This window comes from Patiria miniata, unplaced genomic scaffold, assembly GCF_015706575.1.
Source record: "Patiria miniata isolate m_02_andy unplaced genomic scaffold, ASM1570657v1 HiC_scaffold_26, whole genome shotgun sequence".
NCBI lineage: Eukaryota > Metazoa > Echinodermata > Asteroidea > Valvatida > Asterinidae > Patiria > Patiria miniata.
In genome coordinates this window covers 9,446,179-9,459,958 of record NW_024037065.1, presented here as the reverse complement: position 1 = coordinate 9,459,958, position 13,780 = coordinate 9,446,179, and the positions used below count along the sequence as shown (strand labels likewise).

The following is a 13,780-nucleotide window of genomic DNA, read 5'->3' as shown; positions in this document are numbered from 1 at the left end:
TAACAATTACGATCCTTCAAAGACTTGTTTATTCTCAGAATGGCAAAAATTTGTGAGTTATCTCACCGTCAATTAAATAGAAGTTCTCCCACGATAGAGGGACAGGATATATATCCCAATTCTGACAGGAATGCCTTAAAATACGGAGCCAGAAATCTAAAATGAGGCAAATGCAACCATTAAAGACAAGTAAAAATGTTCGGGTCAAAGATTACAGATTTATGGTCGACGCATGACACTGACATAAAACACAAGCTTCTGATCCGAACACTGTTAATGCGGGTACCTACATTTTAATGCATTCCTAATCAGGTTGCTGTTCCTATTTGGGTTTGCTCCCCCTTCCAGGTTTTGTAATTGTTTTTGTTTTTTCCGGGCCGGATGGATATATTTATGTCTGTTCTTCGATGACGGTCTTTTCGGAGACGTAGATGCCGTCCAGAAACTTTCTGATGTCCTTGTTTTTGACTGTAGTGGACTGTTGGACAAGGGCAGCTGCAGAAGGAAATTTAAGGGAAGAGAAAATGGAAATAGCTGATTTTGTTACCATTTAGGCTTATTGAAAAAAAAATCACACTGATAATAAAGTATGTTTTGTCCCAAAAAAGTGTCCGCCTGACTTTTTTGGAAATAACTACAAAACCATGAGGTATATTTTTTAAAAATTTGGTTGTGCAGAACTGGCCTCAACCCCTATGAGTTTCATTTAAATCCACGCATCACTGCACAATTGTCAATTAATCACAACAACATTTTGGACACTGCAACTAAGGTCCTTGCTTTATTCACTTTCAGTGCTGTGAAAAATCCTGGACGTTGTGAAAAGGGCTGCAGTTGGGATTGGAATCATTTGCCTGGTTATCAGTCACCATGGCACAAGACCTCAGTTTAATGCTCAAGGGCAAATAATTCCAATCCCAAACCACATCTGCCTTTTTTTTTAATAACATGCAGGATTTTACACAGCTTACACAACACAGCACTGAAATTGATTTAGGCAAGGAACTTGGTCACAGTGTCCAAAAATGTTGTTTTGATCAACTGACAATTGTGTAGTGATGCATGACTGAAATTAAATGAAACTCATAGGGGTTAAGGCCAAGGCTTAGGAGTATCTGCACAACCAGAAAAGTTCAAAATTGACCTCATGGTTTAGTAGTTATTTTAAAAACAGTCAGACAGACACTTTTTGGGACATACTGTATAGTGTTTTTATAATGGGTGGATTTTAGAACTTCACACTACTATGAGTCTATCTTCTTGGAAAGTCATTGGCAGAATTTTTTTTAAATTTCTTTCACATTTGCATGTTAACTTTTTTCAATGCATTCACGTCTGCCTTGTGGTGGACTTGTGAGGACTGGTGATGGACTTCACTAAAAAAACAAACCATAAACTCTCTCTGATCAATCACCCACCTGACTGCGAGACGAGCTCAATGTTGTTACCCTCCAGGACCAGCTCGTCCTTCACCTTAGTGGACTGGGTGACCGTCACCCCATCCTTCATGTGCACGCGCCGCACAAACTTCTCCCCCAGGAAGTTGCGTATCTCCAGCAGTTTGTTCTCCTCCTGGATGGCACAGTTGATGGGGAAGTGAGCGTAGACGCAGCGCATCTTGTACTTGAAGCCCTTCAGCCGAAACAGAGTAGAAAGAAAATGTTGTGAGCAATAAAACCTGAACCTGCCGGATGCAACACAGTCAACTACTACTATTGCCACTGCACAAGATCATCAGAGGGTTACGACTAATGCTGGGCGAGTAACTCGATTACCCGCGAGTAATTTATGCTACTCGTTCTACTCATGGATTTTCATCTACTCGAGTACTTGTCTTTGTAGGAGTAGAAGCAGGAACTTGCAAGTAGCAGTTTAAGTTTGATGGTTCACAGCTTAATACGTCCGCTGCAAACAGGGAATCACTCTCTCCCTAGGATTCCACTCGTCAAAAAAATAAATAAATTCCAGTAAATGACCCAAAACGTCGCACAATAAGGATATCTCAGTGCTGAAGAATGTGGTGTGACTAGCATGCTATTTGCTTGTAGGTACTTCCTGTCATACTAACGTATATGTCATTTTTCTGCTTTTATGGGAATTTGGTTAACTACTCATGAGTACTCGATTCTCACAAGTAATTTCTTAGCGAGTACTCGAGTAGAAAAATCCACTACTCGCCCAGGCCTAGTAGTGACCTCCAACCTCCGTGGGAGCCACTGGACCGTATGAGCTACCTGCTTTAGCCAGGTAAGTCGGGGACGATCACAACGTGTAACTTGAAAGCAACATCCACAGTGAACGTGTTTACCAAATTAGAGACACTTGTTGCATTGGGCCATGAACACCAGTGCATGTACTGCTGAAAACCGAGACAATGATTGCTAGTCCCATTTAACAATGCTACTGTTGTATCCTGCTGCAGTTGGCAAGCGCAGACTTGGAGGTAGTTTGACATTGGGACTTTTGACCTGATGGATGTTGTTAAACTGGGCAGGCTTCTCACTTTATGACAAATGTTGCATTTTGTTGTAGTAACTCTGACTCTTGTTGTAACTCTGACACACGTCAGGCAAGTTCTAAAAAAATAAAAATCAGCGGATCTGGGCCAGCAGCCCATTCCATGAAACAGTGCGGAATTGATACCATGCATGGGATATACACAACAAATTTGATGCACAGCTGCACAATATAAATATCGGATGCAATCTGCTGATCTGTACTATCGCCTGATCACACAGAAATATGTTTGTGCGATCGGCCGATTCTTTAGGAAGTCTCAGTCTTTACTTCCCTTTTTTTTTAAACAATTACAGGTGGCAGCAAAATCAACCAATGGCAACACTATCGACTGATATCGCAGTGCAATCCACCAATAGCAAAACACGATCGACCGATAACACAGCACGTTTGGGTGATAAAACAGAACCACCGATCGCGCTCAACACATACACACAATCTCTTACACAAACCTTCGCAAGCCGACCAATGTTTTAAAATTTTCAAACATCTTGGACAAAGACGATCACAGCTTTCACAAAACTCACCAGTGTGGTTCCCTTGATCATGTTCTCAATGTGAGTGCAGACAGTGCGGACGCAGGACAGCTCCTTGCGGGACCCAAACCACTTGTTGACTCGGATCTTCTTCTTGCTGATCCGGAGGATCTCCACATTCAGGTGCTTGAAGGCGCGGGTCAGCGTGCCCCGCGGTCCCTTGACGGTGATGACCCGGGCCTTGATGGTCACCTCCACTAAAAGAACATCAAGTTTTAATGACAGCTTTTAGAACAGGATTCAGTGTTGGAAAATGTCCAAAAACAAAACACAAAAAACAAAAAAGACAAAAGCTTACTTTAATCCTAACCCCCTAGGGTGATTTAACCCCCCGAGTGAGAAAGGTTGCTAACCTTTCTCACTCGGGCAAATATCAACACCATATGGTAAACTGTACACAAAAGCTGTTGGACTCTGATTATTGGTGGTAGGGACTATGCCTGACCCCATGTAAGGCATAATCAGTTTACTAGTGCAGTGCTCATCCTTACAGATTCCAACAAACCCTGGTGTTGGAGTTTGAAAGGATGGGGATTGTTAGGGTTAAAATCTAGTCTCTGGGTACGTCACATACCATTATCTGGGATATGTATGTATCTGCTTGACAGTATAGTCCTCATGACTGCTGCTACTGCAGGAAGAGACAAAATAAAAAAAATAAAAAAATTAACACACAACCATGTACAATGACAATGTTGAACTGTAAACAAATTTAAAGTTAAGAAAGAAAAGAGAACTAGGGGTTTTAATACAAAAAAATATAATTTCTTTTCTAGGGACCAATGTGTTGAAATGTTTTGGGGGAAGAATTCCATACATGGACATCACTAATTTTTCCCTGCAGTGACCTATCAGTATCATTCATCAGAAAGCGATAACATGCACCTAAAAAGTCAAATTTAGCAGGGAAAATATTGAAGCATTTACTGAGAAAACACTTGGAAATTTTCAGACTAGTCTCATGGGATTTGTACACAGGTTGTCAAGTGATGTCCAGGTGTGAAATAAGCCTCTGTACCACAGCGAAAAATACCCTACATGAATTGGCACGGAACTCATCATATGACGTCATCATACTGACCATAAAAGGCAGTTTTCATGAATGAAACTGTTGCGCATGCGCACATGCTTCACGTCTGTACCTCGAGTCGTTTCCACTTCCACAGAGTTCACGACGATCTTTCGAATGGTACCAAAATCGTATGAATTCGTGGTTTTCTTCGACTTTATATTCCAATTCTTTGGTGTCAACCTGAGGCGCAACAACTCGCGGATTCCTTGGTGGTATTTGAATTTTGGTAGGTCATATTTTTGTTGCGATTTTAGTGTGAAACCGCGCCACTGGCTGAAGGTGTTCGTTAATCATTGGAAAATCATATGCAACGTGTTTTGTGTGTGGGGGTTGAGTGTATTGAGTGCGCCACGTCAATATGCATGGCGACGACGACGTTGATGCGTACGTCGTACGTCAAATCGTGCGTGGCCGTTACACATATACGACCTGACCCCGACGCGTACAGTCTATATCTAGGCGGCGCGGGCGCGGTACATGTACGTGCGGTGTGTTTATAGCTCCATGGTTGAATGTAAATTGACATTCGTGCAAGCGATGAAAATGCAAGATTCAGATTTAATAGTAATACTGATTCAGATTTGATAATCCAGGCGTGCGATTTGTCAGGATTTCAAGAATTTTTGTGTGGATTTTTCCTGATTTCAGGCATTTTTGACAGGATTTTTTCTTGTAAAAACTTTTGGAATTTTTGGGGGTCAGGATTTCCTGATTTAATTTAGGAACTTTTTGTCTTTTTTTTCTGATTTCCGGATTCTTTAAGATTTTTTTTAGGAATTTGGAATTCCTGAATATTGTTCACTTTTAAAAGTTTATTAAGGACAGATGAAGAGATGTAAATGAAGGGAGCCTTATACAAATTAAAACATTAATAGACCCTTGATTGCTTTTTAACCATCATCGGCGACCTGTACCTTCAAACCCTTTACCAATTATTTTATGGATTTTAAATTTTTTTCAGGTTGGCGGGAAGTGTCGTGCCCTTGTCGCGATGTCGTCTTTCGGTCCAGAGTTTCTACATACGTCACCTGAAATTGCAGCACCATGAAGAGGTGGAAGCGTGCCTCCTGTGACAGCGACAACATTTAATACATTGCCGTTATTAATGAATAGTTTTCCCCACCCAATTTTAACAAAAAAATATTTTAATATCGTGCGACATGAAGTTTTTATTTCAAACTGTCATTATCGCTCCCCATTTTGACGGTAGCATAACAATTCAAAGAGAAGAGCTTACATGACTACACAAACTAATACAAGTAATTCAAAACTTACCGTTATACGAGAGAAAACTTCCCGTTATACGAGATGAGAAAACTTCTTGGAGGCTATGCAATGGGTTAAGCCTTATCTTAATTAGGTTTGAACCTGCCATTGTTTCCCTTAATCCTGCTGAGCTGAGTGGGGTGTGAAGGGGGCTGTTTATTGAGGAGGGAAGTCACATTGCTGTTTACGTGTTGTACATGTAGGTTAAATTTCAGTCTTAACTATTCAGGTACTGGTCGAAACCACAAGAACAATGCTATACACATAGAAAACGGGTCGAATGTTTATTGAAAAAAGCTAAAATTTACAATTACAATAATGCACTTGGTAAAAATAAAGCCCTGGGAATGGACAGCAAGGAAAGCACTACTGTGAAAAGAGTTTATAAACAATCTTTAGATTTAAATGTATAACTTGAGTGTTTGGGTCAAGAGATCTTCCACTATTTTTCCAAGTGAATTGTATACTAACCAAAAACAACCAAGTTGTAATACACAAAATATGAGGTATTACGAACATGCGTATAATAAAAATGAACATAGGCCAAACTTTTCTATTAAAAACGAGTCTCTGATGTCTCTGAATTTGTATCCTGAGTCATTTCTTTGTATATTTTAGACAACTAAGAGTTAGAAAATATAGTTTAAAATATGCTCCTATTTTAACCAGAATTTCCTAGGATGAAAGGAGGACTTCTCTTACTTAAAATACTTCAATTTGCGACTATCAACACGCCTTGGAAATGATAATTGTTTGAGTAAAATCCGTAATCTATTTCGTGATAAACTTGCGGGAAGTCAGCAGGTCAGCCCGCTCGACAGTGCGAAGTTCTCCGCGGCTCGGAATGCACCGGCCGTACGTGCCTGCACAGGCCGTGCGTGCGTGCGTAAACGAATCCCTGACATGTGGTTTCTGTGACGTCACGGGCCCGGCCGGGCACGTCCACCAATGAGCGCCGCGCTTGTCGCCCACGCCCCCATTCCCATCCGTGTTACACGGCCAATGGGGAATTTTTCGCTGTGTGTACTGATGACGTCACACTTTGTTCACGTGTGTGCTTTCCTACATGTATGGTGCCCAGTGGACTGACGGCACTCACTAGCTCCATAGCAAAGTGCACATGTAAACGAAGTGTGACGTCATCAGTACAGAGGCACTTTTTTCTTTCCTGTTTTGGGGATAGGCATTACAGATGGGGGTAGAAGGCAGGCAGGGCCGAGGGGGAGCAATCGGAAAGAATGTTGCATCATGAGTCTTCTTTCATCATACAGGCCGAGGCCTATTAAGATCTCTGTTGGGCACAATCGGTCGATGTGTGCAATTGGTCGATCTGTATCAGTCAATCATGACGCTATCGGTCGATCGCACTGCCACCAGACGGACACCTTTTCTTTTTAACTCACGGATCTGGAGTGGAGGATTTTTTTTAAAAAGGTTAGTCTGAGAAGACAAACCGATGGGCGATAGTGCAACGCGATCGACCGATGAATCGTGATGAATGTGGGACTGAAAAAATCTAAATTTTAAAAAAATATCCTTGACCCTCCATAATCTGCGCAGGTAATGCTTGCAACGCCCACGCGTCACACTCACACACAAATTGAAGGCGAGTGCGTAGAAGCTGACGATACTTTGAAATGCACTCAACAACTCTCCATAGACTTTGTACACAAACACCAAAGTTGCGCCATCATGAGCAATAAGGCCCGGGGTTTCGGAAAAACAGGTTTTAAACATAAACATTATACGACTAAACGGCCAAGCTTTTGCAATACTTAAAAAATTCGTACAAGAAAGACAGTCAGTGAAACGATTACTGTGCTCATTAATTAATATCTTTGGCCTACATCTGAACCTGAGTAATGCTGGCAATCTCAGAATTTTTTTCTGGAACTCGGTAACGTAACGCCGTATGCCTATATCATGAGCTAAAGATCTTGCACCAACTGCCCAATTTCAGATTAATGTCGGAAATTTACGCAAAAATAATTAACCAACAGTAATCCTTGTTTGTTTATTTAACATTCTGGTGTGCTTTTGTTTGAGGATGTAGTAAACTAAACATGGAAATTCGTGGATTTTTATAACATGTCAGTTCGCCATTTCTACCTTCGTTTTGACCCGACAAAAAGAGGTCGAGGTGCTTGGTGGCGCCCTTGCGTAAAATACTCACTCCCTAGCTAATTAAAAAATCCTTATTGATCCGGCAGCTGCTAGTCTCAAATCGAGCTTGTAATTATTGTGCAGACTGGGGCTGGAGGTAAAGAAAACCATTACTGGATTCTAAGTACAGATATTTTCCAGCTTTAAGCTTTCCAACATTATTTTATTTTTAAATCAAAGTGAAAGGTTGGAAACTACAGCCTAATATAGATTATAAAACAGTTAAAATCACACATCCCAGCCCACTCGGCCCCGCCCCTCCTTTCACCGTTGTAACTATTCTTTGGGATTTTAAAGGGGCTTTCAAACGTGTCAATAGGAAGTTGGTGCCCTCAGCTAGCTCAATAATGAACTGATAAGCACGTACAAAACGCAGGATACCAATGACATGCACGACAGGCCGTCCATCGAAAAACCCGGTGTCGGACGCTTCGCCCCATTTCCACGTCGCCCCATGTCACTTCGCCCCTAACCACTTCGCCCCATCCCCACTTCGCCCCATCCCCACATCGCCCCATCCCCGTTTCGCCCCATCCCCACATTGCCCCATCCCCGCTTCGCCCCATCCCCGCTTCGCCCCATCCCCACTTCGCCCCATGTAGATTGGTTCCTCCAAGAGTGAAATTAGGATGTCAAAGGTATTGTCGTTCTCAGATAAGTGGGAGACGGGTTGGTATAGCCATGGAGGATTATTCCTCCATGGTATAGTCGGGTCTTTTTAGGCCCAAAAAAAATAAATATTCGGTCTCTGGTCAGACCAAAGTTCCGGAATTGACGCGGCCACGCGGCTTTTTTTTTTGGGGGGGGGGGCTTTTTTCTTCTTCTTCAAGCTTGGATTGTAGCACAGACAAGGTGGGTTACTATTTTGCTTTTTTGGTGTCCTCATGTACATTGGTGTCCTCCATAATTTGCCTTGTTCATTTGGTGGGCTAATTCTTTCCGTTGGTTAGCAATTAGTGTATCTGTTGGAATTGTTTTTAAGCCAATAAAATAGATGAGATGTTTTGTTACTTTTTACATGTAACGGCTGGGGCGAAGTGGGGATGGGGCGAATTGGGGATGGGGCGAAGTGGGAATGGGGCGAAGTGGGAATGGGGCGATGTGGGGATGGGGCGAAGTGGGGATGGGGCGAAGTGGTTAGGGGCGAAGTGACATGGGGCGACGTGGAAATGGGGCGAAGTGTCCGACATTCGAAAAACCAAAACATGTCGGCATCTAGCCTCAACTATCATCTCACAAATTTGCGATTTTGACAATTGTTTCCATAGTTCTTGCAGTTGATTTTGAGTGTTTCACCAAGCTGACAGTCGGGGCTTCTTGGTGGCCAAATTTGAAGCAATAACTCGTCGTTTTTGTAGAGATGGCGGGGTACGGACCGGACCAGGGGCTGGACCAACAGGGATTTTTCCAAACCCAGTACGATGACCAGCAGGGGTACGATATGGGCAGCGGGCAGCAGCCGCAGCAGCAACAGTGGCAGCAGGAAGGGTAAGGAACGGCCGAAGTGCCGCACAATATATTTGTATAAACTCGCTGTGAAATAAATTTTGGTGTCAATGGCATAGAAAAACAGCTCATAGGTCAAGTAAATACCATTAATTTGAAATTTACTTTAATTTGTATTAAAGTGACATGATGAATAAACATGATAAATATGATTTTGATTTTCATTTGTTTTGTCACTTTTCATTGATTGAAAGTTTGTGTAATGTGTTAATGTTGAATTGATTTTAATTTCTGTGATTTTAATTTTAATTTTATTTGATTTTAAATTGATTTAATGAGTAGTAAACAAAGTGTGTTGTAAATTTCCACTGATTGTTGAATTATTAATTTTCTAATTAAATTTCAATTTTTGTTTTAATACAGAATCTTGACACCTTTTCCCCTATATATCCTTAAATGATGGTATTGGCAATACATTGAGGGGAAGCAAATTAATTTCGGACTTAGAACATTTCTTACTTTGTTGGAAAATACCAAAAAGTTACCCCTAGAACTCATGTCTTATCAACATTTTTGCAATGACTGACCTTCATTGAGATATATGGATGTCAGGATGCAACATTCTTTCCAAAACAAATAAACAAATATCTAAACATATACAGTTTAAATTTAAAATGGAGAGTTCCTTTTTGACAAGGACAGACATTTGTTGCATTAAAAAAGAAACGTCACTTCTTAATCTCTGTTTATTCCTCCATAATACTAATAGGTCATATGGTGGATATGACTACAGTCAACAGGGGTACGGTGCAGCACCCAACATGATAGCCCCACAGGCACCGTATACAGGGGAAATCATGACCCCTGAACCCATACCCGCAGGGTCAAGCGGTTACACAGACAGCTTTGAGGATGAGCCACCACTCCTAGAAGGTAAATATATAAAATACAGAAGGGCCCAAAACTGCAGAACTTGCAGAAAATATGTGCTAAGCATTAGTGAGGGCCAGTAAGTTGCCATCTGCTCTGTGCACATTAGACTTGATGACAAGTCGTTAGATAGTCGTATTTTGTCCGTGAACTTCAGTCGAACTCCATCGGCGCGGCTGGTATAAGACTAGTACCCAGTAAACGGTAACGTACGCAAAACAATTACCGACTTGGCAACAAGTCTGTGTGCGCATGGACCTCCTCAATGGTAAGAGAAGAGTGTTGGGGGAGACTACTTAGAGTGACATTAGAATGCATTGCCACCTGAAGCTGATGCGAAGACACCATGGGTTTGTGCACATTCGGAATAAAATTAGTCGTGCTTACTTTTGTGTTATATACGCATGCGAACCAGTTCGCGCACGCAGTGCGTCTTGTCCAAGTGGCTTTCGAAAGTAGTAAAATAGCGCCCTCTCTTGTTCGCGAACGGAGCCCATACTGTGTACAGGTACAGATGATTGGAGAGTCCCAAAACTTAATGAATGTTAAATTCTGGCCACTTTTGAGCAGTTTTTTTTTGTGCCCTTAGTTTGTGGCTAAAATGGACATAAGGCTACTGGCAAGGGCATGTATCCACTGGCCTCATACCAAATACATTTATATGATATTAATCCAATTCTCTCTTCCTTTTTTTCTTCAGAACTTGGAATAAATTTTGAACACATCTACCAAAAGGTGAGTATAATATCTGCCAACTTATATTACTCCTTAATTAAATGCATGCAATCTGTGCCGTAAACACCTGCAATCTGTCCTTCATTGTATCTCATGCGCAGCCAACACAGCACCAGCTGTAGTTCTTGCATGGAGTCTGTAACAACCCAAACATTAACTTCTCATTTTTTGTTTGTTCCTTGCCCAGACACTGACTGTCCTGAACCCGCTGAGGGAAACAGACCCTGCAGCCATCCACGACAGTGACCTGGCGGGACCCCTGGTGTTTGCATTGGCATTTGGTGGCACTCTCTTACTGGTAAGAACAAACTTTTACCTTACAACCTGCTTTTGTTGAATTTACAGGATTTTCCTGATGTTTTGTATTAAGTTCTCTACATTTGCCAATGAAGTCCATCTAAGTGGCAGATGTAATAGATGACAAAGGTACAGATGAATAGGGGCAATTCCACGGTTACTCACGTTACATTTTTGATGTACTTTTGAGTTTCCTTGGGCTGTAATTACCTTACTGAAAAGGTTTAATAACTGTTATCCCCATGGTAGATAGAGTAGACCTAGACCTACCTAAGCACCAAAGATGACATCCAGAAAATGTGTTATGTATGATAAACAAGACGCACAAAATTGGTTACTCACGTTACATTTTCGTAACGTGAGTAACGAAAATGTGTATGTTTTTCTTACCCTCCTTTTGTTTGATCAGTCACATACAGTCAAAAGTTCAGTCCTGTTCCCCTGCCATGCCTTTTACACAGTCAAATCATATCCCCACATTTGTGTGTATAGTTCTACCCTTCACCCCTTAGGATGTAGCATTCTCCTATTTCTAGAGCACTTTTGGGGGTTCGGCCCATAGCCTATTCTGTGACTAGTCCAATTCCATCAACAGACAAATGCAAGAACTGTTAGGCACAGCTGGCTTATCAATCACCTACAGTCAAACAATCACAGCCAGTCAATCCTGCGTTATGATAACTGTTAAAAACAGTCACTTGATTTATTTGACTGCTGGGCTGGCCTTGTTGAAATTGCCTGGCAGATAGGGAGGGTTAATCCACCGCGGGGGAGGGGGGGGTCAGATTCAACTGGATTGAGGAAGATAGAACCAGTCACTATTTTATTACATTGAGCTTGAATCCCTCTAAAATTAAAAAAAAATGTAAAAAAGTGTGCCATTGGTTTTCTGCACAGTTGAGAATTCCAGTAGTACACAGGGAAGTACCTAGAAAAAAGTGAGGTGAGAGTTGAGGTTAATCCATTACCACCTGCACTAAATTGAATTACATTGAATTGAGTCCCAGATGAATCCATACAAGTCGTACATTGCTGGGGAGGTTTGGGGGTGGTACGGGGAGAAAAAGGTAGGGCAGTTTGGGACGAGACATGGACTTTTATTCATTCTTTGTCTCTCACACACATAGGCGGGCAAGGTGCAGTTTGGTTACATCTACGGCATCGGCGGTCTGGGCTGCCTGGCCATGTGGATGCTGCTCAACCTGATGAGCCTGACGGGCGTGGCTGTGGGCTGCATCATCAGTGTCTTGGGCTACTGCCTACTCCCTATGGTACTGCTCAATTGCCTGGCCATCGTGTTCCCATTAGAGTAAGTTTTTTTCCCGAATAGTCATTGAAGTTTGGTTTGACCCAGAGGTTAGGGGGAATGTGGCCTGGTGGCTAGGGTTCGTGACTCATAATCAGAGGGTCAGGGGTTCAAATCTAGCTGCTGGTCATTATGTTGTGTCCTTGGGCAAGCCACTTCACCCCACTTGCCTCTCTCCGCTCTTGAGTGTAAATGGGTAGCAGCATTAGTTTGGGAGTAGCCTGTTATAGACTGGCATCCCATCCAGGGGGAATAGAATTATTCTCAGTCGTTTCTTGCCACGGAAACCAGCCTGATGGGTCATATTTACTCTTGACAGACTTGACTTTTACTTTGACCCAGAGCACGTTACAGCAATGAATGGTAATACAGTGTTAAATCATACAGGTTATTGAATAAGCCCCTTGTCATTAATCCAAGTTGTCATTCTTGATATCTTTTCCGCAGGAGTGTGGTTGGTACGATAGCAACTTTAGTCACGATCGGTTGGTGCAGCCTCTCGGCCTCCAAGCTCTTTGTGACGGAGCTGGCCATGGACTCCCAGCAGCTCCTGGTGGCCTACCCGTGCGCTCTGCTGTACGGCGTCTTTGCCCTGTTGAGTGTTTTCTAAAAATCGTCAACAGATGGCAGCAGACATGAACAACATCAATTGCAAGTCGTTCACAAGTCGTTCACAAGTCAGGACCCAATTTCACGGCGCTGCTGAGCACACGATTTTCTGCTAACAGAGCCTCCATCTATTTTATGGAGACCGTGAGCATAAGCATAGCAAAGGGCACGTTTGCTTCAGAGAAAAAAATTGCTTAACTTAGTGACGTAACAATAGAAATCTCCATGCACGCATGACCGTTAGTACATATCCACGCCGTGAAATAGTGCTTAAGATTAGCAAATTGTTCTGCTATGCTAAGCACAACTTCTCTGTTGGCTGTTAAGCAGCGCCGTGATATTGGGCCCAGGTCACAAGTCAAGTCAAAGGGATAACAATGCCAAAGGAATGCCTCCGTCACGTTTCATTTGAATAGGCTTGTGATGGCTTGTGATGATCTGTGATGACTTGTGATGACTTAATTACAGCTCTGGTTTGGGGGATGCAGGGATGTGAGCTCGTAACAAGTCAGATCACAAGTCAGTCACAGGTCCAATCACAAGCCAGGTCACACGACGGGTTACAGGGAACGATCTTTGACAAAGGATTGCCCTTGTCACTAATTATTTGACTAGCTTGTGACTTGGCTTGAGACGGGACGGCCTGTGATGACTTGTGACGACTTTTGATGACTTGGTTATAACAATAGCCAAGGGCAAAATGACCAGTCTTTCTTCGTTGGCTGATTTGACTTACTCCTGGATTAAAGTGCAGGGAGTTAATGTCAAAATCAACCAACGCTGAGGACCGGTCATTTTGTACCGTTATCCTCCCCAAAATGACATTGTATTTTATCTGGTTACACTGCATACATTTTGACTGACAGTTAAATAAATTATGTCCTTCAAAAATAATTACCACTG

The 13,780-nt window shown here is 42.3% G+C and overlaps 2 protein-coding genes across 3 annotated transcripts; one reads left to right on the top strand and one right to left on the bottom strand.

Moving 5' to 3' along the window:
- Positions 1-7,556, bottom strand: LOC119734125 (60S ribosomal protein L9-like). 2 transcript variants are annotated; one of them, XM_038207481.1, is made up of 5 exons: positions 7,501-7,556; positions 3,628-3,684; positions 3,045-3,250; positions 1,419-1,632; positions 1-495 (listed from the first exon to the last, which is right to left on the bottom strand). In XM_038207481.1, exons 2-5 carry the CDS (start codon positions 3,671-3,673, stop codon positions 392-394), a joined length of 570 nt encoding a protein of 189 aa, XP_038063409.1. In that variant the 5' UTR covers positions 3,674-3,684; positions 7,501-7,556; the 3' UTR covers positions 1-391. The 2 variants fall into 2 exon arrangements, with proteins under 2 accessions (XP_038063409.1, XP_038063410.1); XM_038207482.1 differs by lacking the exon at positions 7,501-7,556 and adding an exon at positions 7,480-7,494.
- A 1,189-nt stretch (positions 7,557-8,745) lies between these two features.
- On the top strand, positions 8,746-13,771 carry LOC119734043 (protein YIPF5-like). The gene is made up of 6 exons (XM_038207419.1): positions 8,746-9,042; positions 9,770-9,933; positions 10,631-10,665; positions 10,853-10,963; positions 12,090-12,271; positions 12,716-13,771. Exons 1-6 carry the CDS (start codon positions 8,915-8,917, stop codon positions 12,876-12,878), a joined length of 783 nt encoding a protein of 260 aa, XP_038063347.1. The 5' UTR covers positions 8,746-8,914; the 3' UTR covers positions 12,879-13,771.
- The last annotated feature ends 9 nt before the right edge of the window (positions 13,772-13,780 follow it).

What these genes read in the sequence shown, in the direction of transcription:
- LOC119734125 (XM_038207481.1), bottom strand. Translation starts at nt 3,673, where the DNA reads ATGAGGACTATACTGTCAAGCAGATACATACATATCCCAGATAATG. An exon ending in CATACATATCCCAGATAATG is followed by an intron (nt 3,251 to 3,627) that starts GTATGTGACGTA and finishes ATGTTCTTTTAG; the next exon opens with TGGAGGTGACCATCAAGGCC. An exon ending in TGAGCTCGTCTCGCAGTCAG is followed by an intron (nt 496 to 1,418) that starts GTGGGTGATTGA and finishes TTCCTTCTGCAG; the next exon opens with CTGCCCTTGTCCAACAGTCC.
- LOC119734043 (XM_038207419.1), top strand. Translation starts at nt 8,915, where the DNA reads ATGGCGGGGTACGGACCGGACCAGGGGCTGGACCAACAGGGATTTTTC. An exon ending in CAACAGTGGCAGCAGGAAGG is followed by an intron (nt 9,043 to 9,769) that starts GTAAGGAACGGC and finishes TAATACTAATAG; the next exon opens with GTCATATGGTGGATATGACT. An exon ending in GCCATCGTGTTCCCATTAGA is followed by an intron (nt 12,272 to 12,715) that starts GTAAGTTTTTTT and finishes TCTTTTCCGCAG; the next exon opens with GAGTGTGGTTGGTACGATAG.